The sequence below is a fragment of the Mustela putorius genome, unplaced genomic scaffold (assembly GCF_011764305.1).
Source record: "Mustela putorius furo isolate JIRA1106 unplaced genomic scaffold, ASM1176430v1.1 tig00000281_pilon_pilon_pilon, whole genome shotgun sequence".
NCBI classification, from domain to species: Eukaryota; Metazoa; Chordata; class Mammalia; order Carnivora; family Mustelidae; genus Mustela; species Mustela putorius.
The window spans coordinates 28,716,256-28,739,343 of NW_025421343.1; the positions used below are offsets into that span (position 1 = coordinate 28,716,256).

At 47.8% G+C, this 23,088-nt stretch overlaps 1 protein-coding gene across 1 annotated transcript in view; it reads right to left on the reverse strand.

Moving 5' to 3' along the window:
- Window positions 1-22,844, reverse strand: part of GALNT14 (polypeptide N-acetylgalactosaminyltransferase 14) — a 209,396-nt gene extending 186,552 nt beyond the window's left edge. The window contains exon 1 of the mRNA XM_004777897.3: window positions 22,146-22,844. Within this exon, the coding sequence (XP_004777954.1) occupies window positions 22,146-22,274 (129 nt within the window). The 5' untranslated portion in view covers window positions 22,275-22,844. The remainder of the gene's footprint in view (window positions 1-22,145) is intronic.
- Window positions 22,845-23,088: the final 244 nt, after the last annotated feature.

Consider the following 23,088-nt stretch of genomic DNA (forward strand, 5'->3'; position numbering starts at 1 on the left):
CTGTGTCTGGGACATCTTTTGTGTGAACCCCATGTGTGGCTTTCATCCAGGACTTCAAACTCCAGCCCATCAAACAGCAAGTAAACCATAACAAAATACCGCACAAGGCTCAGCCCTGAGCCCGGCCCCTGGAGAATCCCGGCTGTGTCCCCGTGAGCATGAGCGCACCCCGAGCGCCCTTCACCTTTCCACGTGAAGCAAGAGGATACAGGTCAACAGGGACTTGCTTACAGTCTTGCTCCAAATGGAGGTCCCCACCTGATCACTTTTTCTAGGCAAGCTGAGTTTCCATTTGATCCTTTCCCCCTCCCCCTCACCCCTATCCTCCCCCTCCTCCTTCTCCTCCTCCGTCTATTTTGCTTCTTTCTCCTAGCTTATTTCTCTTTCCATGTGTTAAACAGTCCACCCGAAGCACCATTAGCAACAGGCCAGAGCCACAGAGGGTAGCTGCCTCCAGCTGGGGGGCTGGGTGCCTCCTCTCCCTAGCGCTCTGGGGATTTGCTTCTTTCTCCTTCTTTGTATCCCTTCCTGTTCCACAGGGGACCTGAGCTCCCATTTCAGTCTCAAATTCCCTGAGAGACCACCCTTTAGAGAAGGCCAGCGGTCACTCACACTCTGCCCAACCAGAAGAAGTATTCCTGAAATGCTGCTGCCAGGAGGCACGAGCAGGACGGCAAACATGCCATCCTTGCCTTCTTACTCTGAGCACTGTTTGAACAAATCCTCAACCAAAACCTATGCTTTTCTTTTTTTTTTTTTCTCCTTTTAAAGATTGTATTTATTTATTTGTTTGAGTGTGAGAGCTAGCACAAGCCGGGGGAGGGGAGAGGGAGAGGGAGAAGCAGCAGACTCCCCACTGAGCAGGGAGCCCAACACGGGACCCCAAGATCAGGACCTGAGCTGAAGTCGGATGCTTACCTGACTGAGCCACCCAGGCACCGCCAAACCTATGCTTTTCAACAACACTGTCCCATCCGAGTCAGGCCCCCTGATCACTCTCAAAGGCGTGCCACAGGCATTTACTGACCCATGACCTTGAATAAGTCACTCCCTTCTTAGTCATGTAAAGTGTGAAAAGCCTGCCTCACAGAGTGTCAGGTGGAGATCAGATGAGATCTGGCAGCACTGGGAACACTATTCTGTATGCAAGAGTTATTTAATACATTTTTAAAAGGGTGAGGATCTCCTGAATTCTTCATGAGCTGATCTTTGGAATATGCCCCAGTCTTCAAAGAAAAATGGCCAACATTCATGACCTATTTATGATCATTCATTCCAGTTCTCCTCACTTGAGGGACATCTGATAAAAACTTGGCCTATTGATTTCCCAGCAATCTAGGGTCCATGAAGCACTCTGTCTTCTCTAGGGAACAAGATCTAATTCTATGCTCATCGGCCCACAACACCATGGAGTTTGTCCCTGATTTTACTTCAAATCTTCTCATTCTTGCCATCCCCAGGTTCTTCACTTTGATGCCCATGTTACATCAAATCCTCCTTTCTCTGGTTAAAGAATCTCATCCTCATATCCTCCTGGAACTCTTACTTTGTGATGAATGAAGCCTAGAAGTTCCCAACTGGCCCCATAAGGAAGCCACTTAAGTCCAGATGAGCGAGGCCTATCCAGTAGTGTTACTCTATGCAGTGGCGATAGAATCACAGCAACCATTTCCCAGTGAAAACCAAAGCAAAACCCCTCTCCCAGGATGTGGCAGGATACGAAAGTTGATGCAAAGACTCTACCTCCTACCAGAACTTAATTATGATTAAGTTTAACATTAACTTCTTTAGGTTCAACTTCTTTGAACCTAAATCATTAACTTAATGATTTAGGTTCAAAGAAACCTAAATCTTAGAACAGAACTTGCACAGACGTTTCTGAAAATTCACAACTGAAAATTCAGAAATTGAGGAAGCCATTTGGGACAACAGAGTCTTGAATGTGTGCCTGCTAACATCTGGAGCTGTCGTCTCTCTCAATTCAGTCCAACTGCAGGGTGCTCTCGTGAGCCTGGCGGGCCCAGAGGCCAGCACGCAGGGTGGTGGGGAGTCTGTGAGAGTCACCTGTGAGAGGGGAGCAAGGGTCCTGCAGAGCTGGATGGAGAAAGCTGAGGCAGAACATCAGAGACAGCAAAGACAGCAGAGGGAACAAGAGCACAGAGGTGCAGAGCAAGAGCAGAGCCCCCAAATTCTATGGACAGCTCAGCCAAGAGTGAGATGGAGCCCGGGGAGGAAGGCAGCTCTCCCTGCCACGAGCACTCTGGAGAGGGCCTTCCATCTCCCTGGCCCAGAGGTAGGGCTGGAAGCTGAACAGGCCCATCAACTCCTCTCTAGCCTGGAGCGAGAGCGATTCAGCGGGTTCCTTCTGTTGTCTCATGGAAATGACACTAACCAAATGGAAGCACCCTAAAGTACAGAAGTCAAGATGACAAGACCATCACCACTCCCTGCTGCTCCTATCTGAAGACAGCCAGACAGCTGGTTCTAAGCTTCATCCAAACAGACAAAGGGAAAGAGCCACCCACAGAGGGGACCAGAAGCCAGAGGGAAGAAGGAGCAAAACATTTAGAAAGGGGAGGCTGCTGATGAAACAGAGCTGCTGGAGGGCACAAAGAACAAAAATAATAGCACTTCCTGACGTTCATTCACAACACACACATCCAGATAGACTCCCTGGAACCAAAAATATGATCTTCATACTAAAAAGTTCATCAGATGAGTTGACAAAAGGGATCGTTGCTGTAGAGACCAGAATCAGTGTCCTGGAAGATCAAATAGGAAAAAATATCACAACAAGAGCAGAACCACAAAGACCTAAAAATCAGGGGCAAAAAGATTTCAGGAGAACAGATCCACCCCCAAAGACCTAATCTGTGGATAACAGTACAAGAAAAATGAGCAGAAAAAGAATAGACAGAATTAAAGTAATAAAAGTAGCGATTTTCCTTTGAAGGAAGACCCAAGTCTACAAAAGGTACCAAGCTCATAAGAGTCGTGGAAAAGGACATGTCCCAAGGTGTGTTCCTAAGTTCCAAGGAGAAGCAGAAAATCTCCCCAGGCCCCAATCAGAAAGAACTTACAAAGGAAAAATAATCAGTCTTCAAGTATACCTGCCATTTGCAAAACCAAAATCAGAAAGACAGTGGGAAGCCATCCACAGACTGGCAGGTAGCCAAGCCAGATGTTACTCACCTGTTCAAGCTGCAGAATATTCATGGGTATACAAGGCAATCACAGGAAAGATAAGCCACACATGCCATCTGAGGAAAATGCTCAGGTTAAAAAAAAAAAAAAAAAAAAAATGAATGAATTCAAACAGAAATCTCAAGACAGGCAAGATCAAGAGAACACAGTGGTGAACCTTGTGAGTTGTTATGTTTAAAGAGTAATAAAGTGCTTGGAACGTGTAATGTAAGTCACAAATAAGAGTACTTGAAAAAGAGGCATTATGCAAAGAAAACCTGACATTTAGTTCTAGAGGTGTTAAATTATCTCAGCAAAGCCTGGAAATTAGGATGGTAGAAGATGAAGGGAGTAAAAGCTGTCTGAAGTTCCACCTGCTTTCAGCAGAAGCAAGCCTAAGGAAGTAAAAATTGTCACACGAGGCTCAACTCCTCAGGTTGATAATGAGTGGGCGAGGAAAACATCTTAGCAGGGAAAACTCGCTGATATTTTGTTTTCATGGAAATAGGTATTTCAGTGCCCTGAAAAGGAAGGTAACAGTCAGTGTTGATGGCACAATAAGATGTCCCAATGGAAAAAGGACAGAGGAATTGAAATGGCCAATGACCATTGGCTAAACTAGTGAAAATAATATAAAGGAGAAAGATAAAAATAAATAGTAAATTTTCAATATATCAATTAGTCCACGAATCATGATATGTATAATATTCCTATTAAAATACAAACATTACCATATTGGACTGAAAATAAAAATAGGCATGCAAGGGGGCTGCTTGTGTGGCTCAGTTGGTTAAGCATCTGCCTTCAGCTCAGGTCATGATCTCATTGTGCTGCTCAATGAGCCCTGCGTTGTGGGTTTCCTGTTCAGCAAGGAGTCCACTTGCTGAGTCCACTTCTCCCTCTGCTTTTCCCCCTGCTTGTGTTTCTCTCTCTCTTAAATAAATAAATAAAATCTTGTAAAAAAAATAGGTTCCTAAGGTAATCAAGGGGTACCACTGGAGAAGTCATCAGGGCCAGATCATTTGAGCTGAGTTTCATGTGGCCATTAAAGAACAGATAACATCCAAATTATTTAACTATCCCCACATATTAAAAAAAAATCTTCCTAATTCATTGTATGGAAGCAGTATAGTCTTAAATACACATTCTGATAGAGTACCAAAAAATAAATTAATCTAATTCATGAATGCAAATGTTAAAATTCCAAATAAACACCAACAAATAAAATCCAGCAACATAAAAAAAAATAAATAAATAAACTGTGACTGTATAGAGTTTATTCCAGGAATGCAAAGATGGTTTATATAAGGAAATCAAAATAATTCACTACATCAAAAAAGAGAAAAGTTATATAATTCAATCAAGATATGGAAAAATTAAAAAAATCATTTCTAATTTTTAAAAAATGAGGTAAAACAGGAAAAGGAAATTACTAACATACAATAGAGTATTTCAGAAAAGTGGATAGTAAATAGTGAAACATTAGAGCTATTTGCATCAAAATCAAGAAAAAGTTCTGTATTAGCAAGATGTGGCATTTTGAATGTTCTCATTAATCCAAAACAAGATAATGAAATAATTAAGAGATATTCCAAAAGAGAGATACACTTAATTCATTTTGATAATGATATGATTTTATACCTAGGAAACCTAATGGATTATTCAAGTAACTACTGGATTTAATTTAAAAATTCCAGTAAAAGTAGGATATTGGCATAGTAAGAGATATACAGGTCAACAGAACAGAATGGATTTCCCAGAATTAAAACTCAATATTTATGGGAAATAAATATATAACAAAAGTAGTGTGTCAGTCACTGGAGGAAATGATATTTTCTTTAATTACTGATATTGACACAAATAAATACCCATTTAGAAGAAGACGGAGTTGAATCCCTACCTCAAACTAGACATAAACATTAATTCCAGATAGACTTAAGATTTAAAAATATTTTAAGTCATGTAGAAAAGGAAATTTAGGATGTTCTATATACAACCTAAACATCAGGAAGATCTTTATAATGAGACAGAATGGTCATTAGCTATAATTAAAAAGACATATTTAACTATATGAAAACAAGCAAAAAAAAGTATATGGCAATATACACCATAAACAAAATCAACAGTGTAACAAATGATTAGAAAAAAAATCTGTAATACACATGACCTATAAAAAACTGTCTACCACATACAAAGAGCTCTTGTAACTAACAAGAAAAGGCTAAACAGCCCAGGGGAAAATGGGCAGAGGTTATGAACAGATCCATCACAGAAGTGCAGATCTTTAAGACAATAAACATCCGAGAACATATCCAACTTCCCTGGTGGTCAGAGGAATGTAACCTTAAAATAGGATCCTGTTTCCCACCCTTTCGAATGGCAAAGGGGAAAGAAGAACATTTATGTTAAAGAGGATGCTGGGAAGAGAGAACTCTCCCTTTGCTAGTGGAAATGTGCATGATTACACCACTTCTAAAAGCAATCTTAATATATACCCATTAGCATAAAAATCAGATTCCCTTTGACTCAGAATTCCCGTTCCTCAAAATCCATCATGTAGAAACAAAAGCCCCAACATGGGAGAATGTGTGTGCACAGATATTTACTGCAACACTGTGTTTGGTGACAAAGCTAAGAGACAAAATAGATACCCACCAAAAGGAAAAAAGGGAATGAAATAAAGCACATCCATACCACAGAATATTAGGCAGTCATTAAAAACAAGCTGGCTGACCTGAGGATTTCTAGGCTATGTGATTAAATGCTGAGTAAAATGCAAAGAGATACACAGTACGATCAATTTCTCCTCTCCTTTGTAATAACGGCCATAACAAATCTGTAAAGGCAGATTTGACAGGTGCACAGAGAAAGATACTGAAGTTTACATATCCAGGTTACTACATTGTTATGTAAAAGTGGGGAGACGTGGGAGTGGAGGGAACTGGGGAGCAGATAAGTCAAAATCAATCAATCCAACAATTAATTAATTAGCAGCAATGAGAAATACAGCCTAGACAATATCCCATTTAGATAAATCACCCCTTTTGATGTTCTAAGTTTTTTTTTTTTTTCTCCTCCATATACATCTTGTGTTAAACAAAATAAGGTCCTACTATGGACACAATTTTGAATCCTACTTTTTTTTTTTTTTTTAACGTGGTACATCATGAACCTATTTGTGTGTCCACTGAATTAGGTTCTTTCCTAATCTACCTTCCCAAGAGGGTGATATGGAAAGAGGCACAGTGGATCAGCCACACATCACAGTTAATGCAAAAACACCATCAGCCTTGGGCTACCTGGTATATACAAGAAGAAGGGAAGCTTTAGATCCTGACTGTGATCTGTCCTCCCAGGAACCAGCCAGGATGTCATCATTCCTCCATGTCTCCAACTAATGTGCACCGACTCAAGTCTCTAGGACTCGGGACCCCAAGCATACCCTTCAGAGGACATGACTGTTCTAGGTGACTTTTGGCCACAGCCCTGCCAAGCCTTCACTCAAGGGAATGTAGACAGGTGAGATAGATTTTTCCAGGGAGCATTTCTTTAAGAGCAGCCACATGAATTAAAGATGAAAACAGGTGGTCAGAAAAAAACAGAATGGACGTTGGTGAGAAATGGAGAACATACACAGTTACTCTCATTCAAGACCAGGAACATCAAGTTCAAATTTCAAGGAATTGCTACTTTAAAAGCAATGAGGATACTCTGAGCAGTTAAAACTCTCAAACCCAAAACATTTACTGAACCAAGTCCCCAGGGGGTAGGGGTATAATATTCCCAACTGGGGATAGCTGTTTACCTTCAGACATAACGTGCATCTTAGAGCAAAAATAAGCAAATGACTTTATTTTCAAACTCTTCCACACCTGGTTTCCACTGACCTCTGGTCACTCTTGTTGGGAGTCCCAGCACCTCAGAAGACCTCCCTTGCCCCTGTCACCCACACAGTCTCCCTCTCTCTAAATTCTTGTAGGAGTTACCTCTTTTTCTACAGGAAGACCGTCTGTCTACTACTGTCCTAGATGCCATGGGTTGTCCCATCAACTGTATCATAATACACCGCAAGTGTGGTGAGATAATGTATTGGGATATTCATTATATTTCTTCTCCACTTTCTCCAACCCCAGTCCTACCCTAACCCCCCATCTCAGCACATAACTAGGGCTCGATGCTCCCTTGCTTCTGCAGAGGTGATGTGTAAAAGCCAATGTCCTTGAATGAATAAGTAACCCAGGGTGTAACGGAAAAAGGGAATTCCTCCAACTTGGAAAGACAATTGAGGCAGCCAGTCCTAAGAGTTGAGAGGAGGCGGGTGCTCAGAGGGTCACAAGATCCAAGAAGAATGGCTCGCTGCTGACCCTAAGGAGGCGGGACCCTGAGTGTGGGGGGCCTCTGGTGTCACACAGAACCCACCAGCCTGGGAGCAGCACAACCATGAAGGCTTTGGTTAATGATGTTCTTGCTCTGACCACAATGCCTGGAAGACTGAAGATGATTCAAGAATTCAAACTCCTATCCTGTTTCAAGGCATGGAGGAAAGGCTTTGGTCAATGATGTTCTCGCTCTAACCACAATGCCTGGAAGATTCAAGATGATTCAAGAATTCAAACTCCTATCCTGTTTCAAGGCACTGGCTCTTTGTGCAGCTAAAAGTAGCAGAAGAATCCCCAGGCCAACATGGGGAGGCGGGGGAGGATAGGAGTTTAGTCCTGAATGATCCAATCTGGTGGAATCCACAATAAATAGGGAAATAATGAAACCGACTCTAGACCTCAGTTTGTCCCACATAAGCTTTCTGGAAGAGTTAGTTGACCTCTAACCCAGCGTTTCTCAAACTTGAATTGTACAGAAACCACATGGGAGTTGTGCCTCGATGCAGGTGTATAATCGGTAGGGGTGGCCTGAGATTTAGGATTTCTAACCAACTTTCAGGGGAATCAACATCCCTGCCCAGAAGTCCTACTTGGAGAAACAAAGGTCTGGGGCAGGGATTAGCAAATGTTTCCTCTCAAGGGCCCCTTAAAATGTTGGCTTTGTAACCCATCCAGCCTTCCTCACTGCTCAGCTCTGCCGCTACAGCACGAAGGCCACCACATAAAGGAGCCAGCATGACTGTGTCCCCATAAAACTTTATTTATGGACATTGGAATTTGAATCTCATATAGCTTTCATGTGTCACAAAATATTATTTTTCTTCCAAGTTTTTTTCCAGCCATTAAAAAATATTTTTTTAAAAAAGCCATTCTTAGTTCCCCGGCCATCCATAAACAACAGGAAGAAGGAACTGGCTGTGGGCCATGTCTTGGGTACCCCAAAAGTATAGAAACCCAACAGTCATGCCTGGCAAATTCAATCAAACTGGGTTGCTCTGTCACCCTATTTTCTATCCTGAAGTTGGTTTTCCTTTCCTGTCCTCCTGAAACTAGTGTTATGCTTTCCTTTTTTTTTTTTTTTTAGATTTTATTTATTTATTTGGCAGAGAGAGAGAGAGCGAGACAGACAACACAAGCAAGGGGCGTGGGAGAGGGAGAAGCAGGGAGCCTGATGCGGGGCTCAATTCCAGTACCCTGGGATCATGACCCCAGCTGAAAGCAAAGCCTTAACCAAATGAGCCACCTACATGCGCCTATGCTTTTCAAACAGCAAACACTTTGGGGATGAGTAGATCCAAGCAAATGTATTTCTTCAAAAATCACCCAAATGACTTTCAAAGACCATCCCCTAAATGCTGCTGCTTCTAATAAGAGGCCTTGTGGAATAACAGGTTCCTGTTTCAGTGAAACAGCTTTCCAGGATGAGACTGACCTTCAACTGAGCTTTCTGAGCTAACAGAAGAGGGACATGATCAAGGGAAGAAAGTCAACCTTGCAAAGACAACTAGTAAATTCAAAGGCAATCTTCTCAAACCTTTATCCCGTGAAGTCGAATAAGGTTTCTCTCTCCCCTTGGCCTCACGTTCCACTTTGACTCAAAAGAGAGAAAAGATTCCTGTTCATCTTGCAGTCCCTTTCACTGTGAAAAAGCCATCGTAGAGACACAGTTGTATCCTTCCAATAATACACAACACGATACAAAATCCAGGAGGGAGACGGTTCTAGAAGGGCAGCCAGGAGCCAGAAGACAGCCCCACCTCCATACTCCACGACTGCCCCAAATCTGCCCTGGGCAAGGAGGGCAGCACCCAGCTGGGACACCGCCGGCAGTGGGCTTCACACTCACCCCATAGCGGCTTGCAGGATGAACTGACGAGTGTGACCCAGGGACAGGGGCATTTGCTCACTCTGTCACTCCACACTGGCGAGGCACTCAAAAGGGGGAACTCTTTCAATGAACTCACTACCCCCCCCCTTGTGAACCATCCTGACGGTGCCCCAGCATGGGGTCCAGAATCACCCAGACCTGTCTCAGCTCCGCCACTTACCAGCTCTACTAATTTTGGCAAGTTATTGGAACTTGAACCTCAAGGTCTTCATCGGTAAAATAAGGCTAATCAGCATCACCCAGAGAACATTTGAACAATCTGTATGGTTCAGACACCGTGTAATCAGAAGGGCGCCAGCCTTCCACACCCAGCGTGACTGTGATGAGGAGCCTGCCCATCTCCTAGGATGGTTTTAAGAATGAATGACTTGGGGCACCTGGGTGGCTCAGTGGGTTAAAGCCTCTGCCTTCGGCTCAGGTCATGATCTCAGGGTCCTGGGATTGAGCCCCACATTGGGCTCTCTGCTCAGCGGGGAGCCTGCTTCCCCCACCCCCTGCCTGCCTTTCTGCCTACTTGTGACCTCTCTGCCTACTTGTGATCTCTCTCTCTGTCAAATAAATAAATAAAATCTTAGAAAAAAAATGAATGAATGACTTAACTCAGATAAGCACCTAGCACTTCTCCCAACAGGCAGTCATGCACCACCCCTCCCCCCAAAGAAAACTCTCCTTCCTGCAAAGACTCCTGGCACATAATGGTGGTCTTGAACCAAATCCATCTCTACAATTTCACACAAGACACTCAACAGTCACTTGCACCGCTTACCAAGGTCATGGCCAGAGCTGTCCCTTGGCTCTTGCCGGAGTGGGCCTCTCTCTCCACGCAACCCAGGAAGCTCCCGAGGGCTCTTTCCAATGGTCCTAGCCTTGAAACTCACAGCCACCCAAGATGGGAAAACAGCTGGAGTCTCACACTGCTGGGCACACACCATCAACATACTTGTAGAAAGATGGCCAACTCAGTGGGGGAGGGGGGTGCTGGCAACTGAAACACCCAAGTGTCTGTCCCATCCACCTTGAGCCCAGGACAAAAAGGACCAAATCTTAAAATGCCACCAAAAAAACAACTGGCTCATTTATTTGGCAATGAACTCCAGCACTGATCTCACAGGGAAAACTCTACAATTCCTTGCCCTTCACAATAATGCTGTGCCCAGTGGGAAAGACCTGGATGCTTTTTCTCTGGAAGGATCTAACACATTTCAGGACCTGATGTGTGGCACTAACTACACATACCAGCTCTCTCGATCCCGCTGCTTGAGACTGGAAGAAAACAAGATGACCGGATTATAGCTCAATGAACAAATATGCTTAGTATGGCTGGGGAAAACTGGAAGTCTTGGCCCCCAAAGAGAAGAAAGGCAATTGCACATTATAAAAAGAAATATGCACTTGCAGTAGAAAATATCATAAACGTGGCTTATTTATGGTATTAATAGCAGATATTTGTTTTTGGTGCTAATAATCTAATTAGCAGTCAATCCAATGCATCTTTTATCATCAGCTGATCCGTAATTACTGCTCCGTGCTGAGTATTTTCCCCGGCACACGATAGCTTTCAACTCCTTAGCACAAACAACGGAATAATTGGTGCTATTATGCGGGATGAGGGAGTCCTCCTCTCGGAGAGATGATGTTGGAGCAGCTAGCCATCTACGACGGCCTGAGTGTTTTCCCATCTGTGGATCGATTCTCACTGCCCCCTCTCCGATCAGTCCTGAAGCACGCCTCTGTGCTCACAAGAACGTGATACTTGCAGATTTCCTTTTTTCAAGTTCAACCCTGGGACCAGAAACATTTCCAGTCATCCACAGGAGCGAAGTGCTCATAAGGCTGTCAAACGGTGCCGAAAGCGCAATATATTTCTCTTTGAAACTGTTGTAAAGTTTCCTCCTTGAATATTGTTATAAAATGACTTGTCCTAGAAGAGCTGGCTTCCGACATAAAACCACTGCATCCAATAGTTTCTGGTCGAAACAAGATGTGTCTCATTCCCAGAAGCGCTATGGATTCAGTATGGGACAGTGACACCAGCCAACGTCCTACTCACAGTTCCCACTGTCTTGAAAGCCTTCCAACCACACCAACCCTCCTGGACTCCTCCCCATCTTCCTATGATCCAGTGATGAAGGGATTAACACTCAGCACACACTTTGGTTTTCCTTCTTTAAGGAATATAAAACTATATTATTGACCCCTGTGGACCAGTATTTACAATAAAGTAAACAATACAGAGTTGGATGACATTCTGACTACAAAGTTATTGTTCTTCCTGGTTCCTGCTGAACCAGTAATTCAAATTACTGAAGAAATGGAACCTACATGAGTTGGTGTCAAGAAAAACTTCGGTTGGCTGGACCACACCAGCTGTTAAACATCTCCCTGATTATAAAAGGGAATGAGATTTGGGAAACCGGAAAGACATACCAAGACCTTTCTCCAGAGACGGTCTCATCTGGGAAACAGGAATCAAGAGCTACAAAAAGAATAAAAACCACTATGCTCTGACCCCAGAGAAGGTGCTAAAATCTGAGTCAGAAGCCACACATGCAGTCCAGATTTTTTTTTTTTTTTAACTTTTCACTGAAGCGAAATCCACACAGAAAAGGGCACACGTCGGATGGATTTTCACAAAGTAAACACACCTGAGTGTGTTACCCAGATCAAGAAACTGAACAGAACCAGTTCTCCCCAAATGTCCCCTATTTTTTTAAGATCTTATTTACTTATTTACTTATTTGAGAGAGAGAGAGAGAGAGAACATGAGTGGGTTGGAGGGAGGCAGAATGAGGAAAGAGACTCCCCCCACCCCAGCAGGGAGCCCAACTCGGGGTTCGATCATGACCCTGAGATCATGACCTGAACTGAAGGCAGATGTTTCACTGGCTGCACCACCCAGGCATCCCTCTCCTGCCTCCTTCCTGTCACAGACTCCAACCAAAGGTCCCTGTGAAACTGACTTCTAACATCACAGATGAGTTTTGCCTGTTTCCATACTGAATATAAACAGAATCCCAGTGTCAAGTCTGGCCTGCCCCTGACCTGTTTTAGCACATCCTGTGAACTTCAAAAAAAGCAGTTCACACGTACAAATATTTGAAAATACATAATCCTAAAAGGAGAATACTTCATAAGATGCAAAAGTTATGGGGTTCAAATTTCAGTGTCCATAAATGAAGTTTTGGGGGACACAGCCACACCCATTTGTTTACGTACTGTTGCTCTACAAGAGCACTGTTGAGTAGATAGAGCACTGTTGAGTAGATACAGCAGAAGCTGTATAACCTAAAAAACCAAAAATACTTACTATCTGGCCCTTTCCAGAAAAAGCCCGCCAACTCCTACTCAGGTGCATGACATTCACTGAAATACGACTGTGCTTCTCTTGGGCTCACAGTTAGGAGTGACACATAGGTGTGTACCTATGCTAGGCTTTCGCAGACGCTACCAAGAAGCTTTCCAAAAATATTCCTCGGTTTTAAGGGAAAAGCTAAAACCCAGAGCAGAAACCGTAATGTGAGTTTTAAAAGAGGCAGGGAGAATTACAGCAAGTCATCTTATCCAGAATTGAGCAAATATGCTTAGAAAATCATGGGGACCTACGAGTGGAGAGGGAAAATATCAAGCACGAGGTTTCCGTTTATTTCCTTCTAACTCCATGCATGCGCTTTAAAAATACAGTTCCCTCTAATGTTGCCGCGCTCAGCGGAAATCGACAGGAGTGGAAAAGTCGTGTTTCTGCTTGGGATCTTGGAGCAGACACTGACTTTGTCATTCAGGCCACATAAGAAAAGCACCACCAGGAGCCCTCCGGTAGTTCATCGGAATTACTGACGAAATATCCAGGAAGACATTAGCAGCTCCTGATTTCATGCTTTCGGCCCCTGAACCACGCACACAGGGCAGCAACTATAACTCACACCGGTCCTCTCAAGCAGCCACAAAGCAGCGGAGCCCCGTGCTGGGTCCAGCCAGCAACCCAATTACAGAGCAGGAGTAAGCAGTCATCAAGGGTCCTCACAGCCCAGGAGCACGACACAGGCAGAGCGCCCTCTGTCGTCCAGAAAGAGGCTCAGGTGACATGTCCCGTCTCCTAAAGACCCTTCCCTAGAGTCCTCCCCCACACGCCTGCCTTGCATCTCCAACAGGACCTATGAGGTTCTTTCAAAGGACATTTTTCCTCTTAGAGGGGAATTGCTTCTGATTGTTTAAGGACTACATTCATCACGAAAGGGATTCAGAGCAACGGTGTCTGTCTTAATTGCACAGTCCTGTTGACTTTGACTGACGGCAGAGCCTCATTTCCTGCTGTCACCCCCCCCTTAACCCCTGCCAACCCAGAAAGGACCCGGCAGGCAAGCATGGGCTCACCCGCACAAGGAGAGAGCTACTCATGCCCAGCATCTTCCCACATCCTGTGGAACGGTTCTGTAGGGCCTATGGGCAAGTTACACTCGGGCCCATCCTGGAAGAAAACCCAAAGTCCTCTTGGCCCCCTCCAGTGGCCCTCCTAAGATGGGCTCCTTGGTGCGCCTAAAATCCACTTCTCAGTTCCCTCTTGCATGCAGAAAAGCAATGCTGGTGTTTGAGAGGTCGGAAGTCATTTCTTAGCAAGAGCATTAACTTCTCGTCCACAAGAAAACATACATACAATATACACATATGTAAAATAGGTTTCATTTCCCCCGGAGCAGGGAGCTAACCAGAAGTTGAGCATGGCCATAATAGAGAGAGCGAGCGCAAGCTTTCGAGTCAAAAGAGTGAGTTCAAGGCCGTTTACTAGTTGGGGGGTGCTTCCAGAGCCTCCTTCCCACTTCAGAAAGGGAGAGTAATAATAACTCCACCCCATGGGGCGGCAGGAAAGATCAAATGAGGCATCTGTGAATGCGAACACTGTGTAAACTACAAAACATCACAGGACGTAGTATGGGAAAGAAGCTCTCACTCAGCTCACGTCCTGTTCCTGATTCACCGTTAATCAAGGCTTTGAGGCCGCTCTTCTGCTGATGAAGACCCCAGCCCCACCGTAAGAATGCCAGTCATTCAGGCCCCAGCTGGCAGCCATCAATTGGCCATCTATTAGCAGCCAATTATCTAGGCAGCGTAATTGATCTGTGCACCACGTGCCCTGATCTCCCCGAGATCCCGGAAAACAATGAGCCTGATCTACAGGCACCAGCTAATTCTTCCGGGGCCATCAAGGAATACGGCGTCCTCGATGCCTGCATGTCGCAGCTGCGAGCGATGGGCGCATAAATATTGATTGGACCAGCTTCTCTGTGGCTCGGGGTGGCGAGGGGGGGGTTAGGGAAGTAATGAATGACTACCTTGTTCTCCGAGGAACAAGAGAAGCTACATAAATCTCAAGTCCCGACCACGGGGAAGAAAATCCTAATTTCTAAACCTTAGTACGACAAGGGAAAGAGACGACGAGCCTCTTTCGGAGAGATCCTGTCGAGACGGGGTGGTCCTACTCGGTCTGTAGATGCTTCCCTCTCTCTCCTGGGCCGGAATGAGATGCAAATTGGCTTTGAACAGCCGGGATCATTAGGAAGGAGGCAGCTGGGTGGCTGTTCTCCTCATTTGGGAATTCAAACCCAATGGCAGGAACATGTGAGTGTGCCGCTCCTCCCTGCATTTCCTTGAAAGATCTCTGTAGTGCTTACAGTTAAGAAGACAAGTGACATGAGGAGAATTTAATTATTTTTTTAAGTGCCTAATCTTGTCTCTGGGCGTGGTATGCGGAAGAGACGTGCTACTAGGAAGCGGCAGTGTCCAGGAGGCAGTGGGGTCAGCGGGCTCCCGGGTTCCCTCGGGGAAGGGCTGATGCCCCTCTCAGGGCATCCAAATGGAATGGTCCAGGGTGGCCCAGGGCAAGGCAGCCACTTCTCTCCTTCATGAAGAACCGCTATTTCACCCAGAGCGGCAGGGACGCAGGCTGCTCCTGACCTTGGCTAGAGCCTTGCAAGGGAAGTCCCAGGCTCCTGTCCCTCCAGACTTCTTCCTGGGGCTCTCAGCCAAGTGTCCCGGGGCTCTGTACTCTGGACCCCACCAGATCTTCAGGAGATGCAGATAAGAGGAGGGAGAACACAGTGCAGGGAAGACAGCAGGAGCACGGAGGACCCCCTGCTCACGCCATAGAGACCTCTTCCTCTCTCCCCCCTCTTGGCTTCCTCACGTTCATTAGGTCCTAGGATGGCAGCAGCTGCTGCCAAAAGCAAAGGCTGCTGCCCTAGAAGGTCACATCAGGCCATTTATTCTGAAATACCAAAATACCAGAGCCAGCAGATTTCCAGAGCTTCTGCAGAACTCCCCAGGGCACCCGAGTACGCGTGTGTGTTCTCACATATCCCAAAGGGGTTCTTTCTTAATCAGCTCAACATCTGAGGACTCGGAGACTGATTTATTTTTTTGGTTAATCTAGCGTTTCTGGTAAAATAATTAAAAGATAAGTAATAGACACGGAGTATCTGTGGCATAATTATTTATAGCCATGAGGTCTCACTTTGGAGTGAATCGCAAGTCACCCGAATCGACAGAGACTGCTGGTGGAGCAAGTGGCAGATGGGCCCCGGGGCCATGGCAAGCCACCCCCATTTCACAGCTAGGGAGACTGGGCCTGGGAGAAAGGACCTGAGTTACCCCTGGCGCCCGCCGACAGGCTGCCACACATAAAAGAAAAGCCAGAAGGTGAAACTGCACATGATTACAGGACGGGAGCTCCCAGGAGAGGATGGGGACTCTGTCTCCCGACTCCAGTGAGCCATGCGTGTCTCTGAGGCTGCTGGGGAGCAGGGAGGCCAATCACCCTCTCGAGGTGCTACGGCCCGTGGCAAGAGTCAGCAGCCCGCCGGTGCGGGCAGCGGGCACGGCCACGCTCACTTCCCCAGCAGATGGTGGGTCTAGAGTGTTGGTCTCTGGGGCGGAATGTGCAAAGCCATGGCAGGGTTCACAGACTGCCCCGAAGAGAGGAGCGGGGAGGGGACAGATCCCCGCTCTCTAATTCAGATGCTTTTCCAGAAATGCAATGGGGACTTGGAGATGCTCTGGAAGAGCGACAGAACCGTACACATCAGACCCTCAACAAGGGCACGGCAACACATCCCTTCCCACATGCCTGGAAATGGCTAAGACTGTTTAGGAAATTTGGGATGGAAAGCTGCGGGAGAGGATGCAGGCAAGGGAGGTAGACGTGCTGAAGCAGGCCATGCGGAAACCCTGGGCCTCGGGCACCAGCCCCGGTAGCCTCATTCTGTCCCTGTTTTGTTTACAAATGACCTCTGATGAGTGGAAATTAACACTTTAAAATAATACAAACGAGCAACCTGGATAAAGGGTTGTCTCTAGACAGGCTGGGGAGGCTTGTGACAGGGACATTAATGTCTCTTCTTGGTTTTGTCCCTTGTCTTCTCTGATTTGAGCTGGCATCATTCTACGCCAACAGGAACATTTGAGACAGGGATTCCTGGTCTTAGTTTCCAAAGGCATGAGGCCACTCAGGGGAACAGGGTTTAGGGAGACAGAGAGCTCCCCAAATTGACTCAAAGAGGGTCCCTCAGAACAGATCCATCCGTCCCTAGGACAGGGCTTCTTGTCGGGTCCTGGGGGGGGTGGTGCTGCTGGCTGGGAAAGCAAGCTGGGACACAGGTACAACCTGGGCAGGCCAAAAACAACCCAGGGTGAAGAGATTCTCACCAGCCTAATGGCCTGGATTTGGGGGACTGGGGGAGAGGGCAGGGTTTTTTAAAAAAGCAGCTTGTTCATATCTACAAAGCAAAGATATGCCATTTTTGGACACCTGACAGTCCAACCTGCTGCTTTCTTATTTCCCATCCTCTTATAGCGACCCCTGCTGGACCCCGAAGCAACACTACCCTCCACCTGCTCTAGGAACCTCCACAGTGGGGGGAAAACAGCCCAGCGCAGGGCACAGGCACCCACACACAAGAATGAATGAAAGGATGAACATTCATCTGACAGCGGGCTACTTCTGGTCGTGCCAGAGTCAAAATTCCCTGGACAGAGTCCAATATGCATGCTCAGAGTATCCGCAGATTAATAGGGTCACTCTTTCTAAAATTCATAATTTTTTTTTTAAACGGGAGAAATGATCTACTAAATGGGGAATAAAATAACAGTGTCACATACTCCAGGCGTTTGTGGTATGCAAATATTACGGAGAGACAAGCTCCTTTCTAATAGTGTTTGCTCTATTTCTAGTAGAGCACAAATACATCTACATGGGCCCGAGGCACTTTATTCAAAGCCTTCACATTTCCAGTACCTTCCTCAAAAAGTACCCTCAGGCTTCAAATTCTTTTGCTTTTACTAAGCCCTAAGCCCCTGGACTAAATTTAGTTTCTTGGAAGTCAGAGACAAATTTGCTGCCTTTTTTTTTTTTTTTTAAATTCTGTCGGTTATTGTATAATTCTCCAAATGGCAAACAAATGATAGGGGAGAGAAGAAATAAAAACATGTTTCACATATTTTTAGTGGTACAGTATTTATCACTGAAATACAGTTTGAATTAAGACATCCAACTTGTTCTATGATTTTCAATTAGGAATTAGAGCTCTGCAGAATTTGGTGGGGGGGCAGTAAAAGAATCAAATCAACATTAAAAAGTCAAACTTCAAGAAATCTTTACTTGAGCTATTAATAGAACCAGACCTTCTTGGAACTAAAAAAAAAAAAAAAAAAAAAAAAGAAAAAGAAAAGAAAAGAAAAGAAAAAGAAAGAAATCCAATTAATTTCCTTAAACTAGGAGTGCAGCATGCCTTCTCTACATCAGCAGAATTGTGACAAGGCATGGATTTTATCTTATTATCAGGCCCACTTTAGAGATCCCATCACTAGGTGAGTAAGGATGCTTCCCAAAGCTGGCAGGGAAGGCAAGGAAGGGCCTGGGAATAAGAGACTGTCCTAGACCCCAGGGAAGGCAGCTTGCTACATGGAAGCTACACAGAGGGGACCTGGGCCCAGAAGCCCCGGCCACAGTCTCTGGTCCCTCCACCAATCCCCTGACCTCTCTAAATTGTTTAAAGGAAAGGAGCCCACTGCTCATGCTTTGGAAAATAAGCTGACACCCTCTCCCACAGTGGGAAGATGCCCAGGCAAGACGAAAAGTTCCTGAAGGCTTCCACACACCCAAGGCAAGAGCTCCCCCAGGACTATTTCTTAGAAAAAGCCAGGGTACTGCACTTGCTCAAAACGGAGTTCTTTCCCTACAATAGACAAGTGTCCCATCGGAATCTCTGCTGTTGAGGAAACAAGCTCTATCTTGGCAATGATTCCTAAACCAGGGGTGCTCCAACCATCGGATGCAGCCTCCCAGGGGACCCTCCCCACCACAGTGTGTCCAGTCAGAGGAGCCTCCTCTGCCCCAGCAGATCTCCTCCAAGGGCAGAGCCAGACGTCCCTCCAAGTACACCAACACCCTCGGCCTTCCCTGGAGCTTTCCAAAGGCAAGCACCTAGGACTGAGCCATGGATATGCTGGACAGTAGGTTGGGAAGCACATGCTATAAATACCCCAGCCTCCCCCCATCACCCACAAGTGTAGACCCGGGCAGTCCACACAGCATAGTGAGCACCATGGACTGGGCCTTTGAGTGGGCAGTTCCCTAAGGGATCCGGGTTCCATTCTTAGCTCTGATGTGGCCACTTAATAATAACCTTGTTAGCTTGGGCCGATTGTAAAATTTCATCATCCAGTCTTAACTGCATAAAAGTATTTTCCACCCCTCCAGTTGTTGTGGAGATTAAATGAGCTAATATGCATGAACTAGAGTTTGTGAACGTGTGAAGCCCTACATAAATTCTAGCTACCGTTATTTCACATGTGCACACACGCTCATGCCAGCGTGGTCCTTGAGGAGCTCCAGAAGGCGGAACTCACTCAGCCATACTTACATGGGGCCAGCTAAACTGCAAAAAAAAAAAAGAAAGAAAAGAAAAAGAAAAAAAATCAATATACTTCCTATTCTTCTTCTAGCTCCAAATGTTATCCATCAATAGGCGGCTTCCGACTTACACGGAACACTTGTAAAGACAGTGATTCTGGGACCTTCTCCCAGACCCACAGAATCCTAATCACGGCAATAACCCCCAAAGCTCGTGTGTTCAATGAGCTCTCCGGGGGATTCTGACATGCACTCGGGTCTGGGAACCAACCACACTCCTCTGGGCAAGATGTGCAAATTTCAGAAATAGATCCGTCATGGCAATAAAATCATTCTGGCGCCAAGGACTCTTTGTCTCTCCATCTCTTTCTCCAGATACGTGTGCCAGACACAAATGCACACAACAAATATATGTGGACATGTGAAGTCAGACAAACGGGAAAAAACAGGAAGGAGAAATATACTAATAAGGGTGCCTAATAATAAAAGAAATCACGATTTTAGAAGTCTATAGAATTTGTGTTTCTAAAGAACACAGAAAATGGGGGAAAAAACAGAAATAAGCAATAAAGACAAAAAGCAAGGGGTCAAAACCAGAAGACCCCCTTCTTCCATGCCTGCACAGCACTCTGCCCAGAATTCCAATATCAGATTACTCCCTCCACCCCACCCACTACTCATTTGTTTGTAATTCTGCCTCAACCAGGAATTTGTGAAGCTTCCCACCTCCCTGGAAGGGGGCAGGGACCCAGTGTCCTCATCCCAGCAACCTTCAAACCTAGCACAGAGCGGGGCACACAGCTGCATTCGATAATTGTGTGTTCAGCGCACACTAGAAGGAGAGGCGGGTAAGGACAAAACACAGAGTGCACAAAGAGGGATAGAGATTTCTTGTCCCAGCTCCCTGGTGTAAACTAAGAATAAGTACGCTTAAGGTAATGAGGTTCAACGCAAAACAGGAGAGAGTTCATGTCCCTGCAGGCTTCATTAACCGCAACACAAGGAGCAGACCCACCCCGGGGGAAAAGGAAGAAAAGCTCTCCAGATCTACAGGCAGGTCTGAGGCGAGAAAATTGATCCAGTGCTCCAAAGGCTGTTTGAAATCACCAGTCTGATCTCGTCACTCCCCTACCTGCTACCCCTCCAAGGGCCCCTAGCACCCACAAGGTCCTACTCAATCCGACCCTTATCCACCTGCCCTCAGTCTCACTCGTGCCATCAGCCACATGGTCTATGCTCAAATTATGCCAAACGCACACAACCTGCTGTGTCATTCCTCTGAGCCTGTTGGGTACAGTTAACCTCTACCTGGAATGCCCTCCCTACCTCCTGGCAAACCTACTGTTCATCCTTCTCAACTCAGTTCTGTTACATCCTTCTCCTCCAGGAAGGCCCCAGGCTCCCATGATGCCCAGAGACATGAACCCTGATGGCCCTCTGCAAACTGGAGGGTCCTGGACCCTTTCTGAGCAAATCTCCTATTCTCAAAGAGCAAGTTCTACATCTCTGTACCCATAGCCCCTAACACACTATTTGGCACACAGCACACTACCAATAAATTCGGCATTAGTGAGATCCCAAAACCTACATGCCAGAACACTTAGCTAAAAGGGGCTCTGAAAGACACAACTTAATATAGTGGAAAGATTCTGAATATCTGAGGTCTGAGTTCGAATCAGAATGACTAAGGCAAGGTACAAAGACTGAACTTGCTTCTTAATCTATGAAATTAGGAGACCCCCCCCAACTTACACAATGACTTACGAAGAAGCACCCACAGCGTACCAGACACAGAGTGGGTCCTCTGTACCAAACTTACTGGGGAGACTCCCCTCTCGGTCCCTCCCCCCTTTTATTAGCTTCCTGCTTGAGACCATAACCTCCTCCAAGGGCTTTTTCCCAAGTCCCTGGAGGGCTGCTCTGGACCCCGTTCATAAATGATGCCTGCCTGGCCCGGAACCCCCAGGCCTCCTTCTGTGTCCCGTGGCGAGGTCTGTGAAAGAGGGGAGCAGGAGAAACGGGGGCTCCGAATGACAGGTAAGAGTGAGCCCGAAGGGAGAACCTTCTGCCTGTGCTGGGAGGAACGGCTGGGCAGGAGTTGGAAAAGCCACTTCGATCCTCATTTCCCCAACTCCCCACCAACACCAAGGCGTCTGCTTTTACAGGCTCCTCAGTGGCGTTCAGGGCACATTCAACTTCCCACGCAGCTGGAGAGCTCGGGGACAATTAGAAAGCCGGGTGGCGACAGGCCGGTGGGCCCGGCAGCAAGATTGCGGGAGGCTGCACGCGCTCGCCCGCGATGCACACGCGCGCACGGCGCACCCCGGGCCTCCGGCCTCCCCTGGTCGGGCCTGGCGGCTGCGGGAAGGAAGGAGGTCAACACCGCGGCCAGACTTCCCGCGGGCGCCAGCACCCACCTGCCCTGCCCTCCCGACCCGACCGCCCGCGACTCGCCGCGGCGTCCACCGACCGCCACCCCTGGGCAGCTGGTCTGCAGCGCCCCCTCCGCCCCGGGACCCCCGCGCGCTGCCCAAGTTCGGCGCCACTCTCTGTCCGCGAGCGCGCGCCCGCGACCCACACCCACTCCCACTCCCACGCTCCGCGGGTCCCGCGGTGCCCAGAGCTTCTTAAAATCTAGAAATAGCGCCTTGTGGCCGCATCCGGCGCCCTGTTACCTGCCCGCGGCACCCAGACCCCCTCCCCGGCTTCCCGGGAGCCCGCGAGCCCGGCGCGCGGGCTGCGCGCACTCCTGCAAACCAGTGCCCCGCGCCCACCACGCCGCCCAAGCCCATACCTTGGGGGTCGGCACTTCAGGTCCCGGCGGCACCTCCAACTTCTTCTTGGTTACCCAGAAGAACAGCAGCACGGTGATCCAGAGCACCCCGAAGATCGGCAGCGCCAGGCGGCGAGTCAGACGCCGCATGGTCCCGTTTGCCTCGCCTTCTCCGCGGCGCTACGCCCCTGGGGCACCCCCTGGCGGTCAGGGTCGGAGGGGCAGGAGTCCGCGAGAGCCGCGGCCCCGGGATCCCGGTGCAGGGCCGGCGGGAAGCTGCTAGGCAGGGGCCCCGCCCGCTTCGGAGGAAAGGGAGCAAGGGCAGGGGTCTCGGGGCGCAGAGCGGCAGGGAAGGACCGAAAGGCAGCCAAGCTGGACACCCGCTCCCGCCGGAGAAGCGCAGTGGCAGCCGAGATGCTCCCCGAGCCGCCGCCGCCGCCGCAGCCTCGCCCGCCGCCGCCGCCGCGAGGGAAACGGACTGGAGCTGCGGGGAGGGAGGAATCCGAGGCTGTGCCCGGCACCCCGGGAGGAACACAAGGGAGGAGGGAGGAGAGGGAGCGAAGGGAGAGCGTGGGCCCGACAGAGCGACTCCGAGGAAGCCCGGGCGGGAGCGAGCGGGGCTCTGCAAGGGGGCGCTACCGCCGCCCGCCGACCGAGGCGCACCGTGCTGCTCTGGGGCCGCCGGAGCCGAGCCCCGCACGCAGCTCCCGGGCCTGCCTAGGCTGGGGCGGGGCGGGGCAGGAACTGTGCTGCCGCAGCCCCGCCACCCCAGCGCCCGGCTGGGACCTCGGGGCCGACCCGCGCCCGGCAGAGCGGGGCCTGGGAGGACTTTCCCGCTCGCCGCGGGGGCTGCACGTGGAGCTCACTCCCGGGGCCCGCCCCCAATGCACCTGCCTTCCGGGAGCCGGCGTGGGACTGTGGGATCGCGGGACGCGGGCGCTGGCGGAGCTGCTCCCCCAACCAC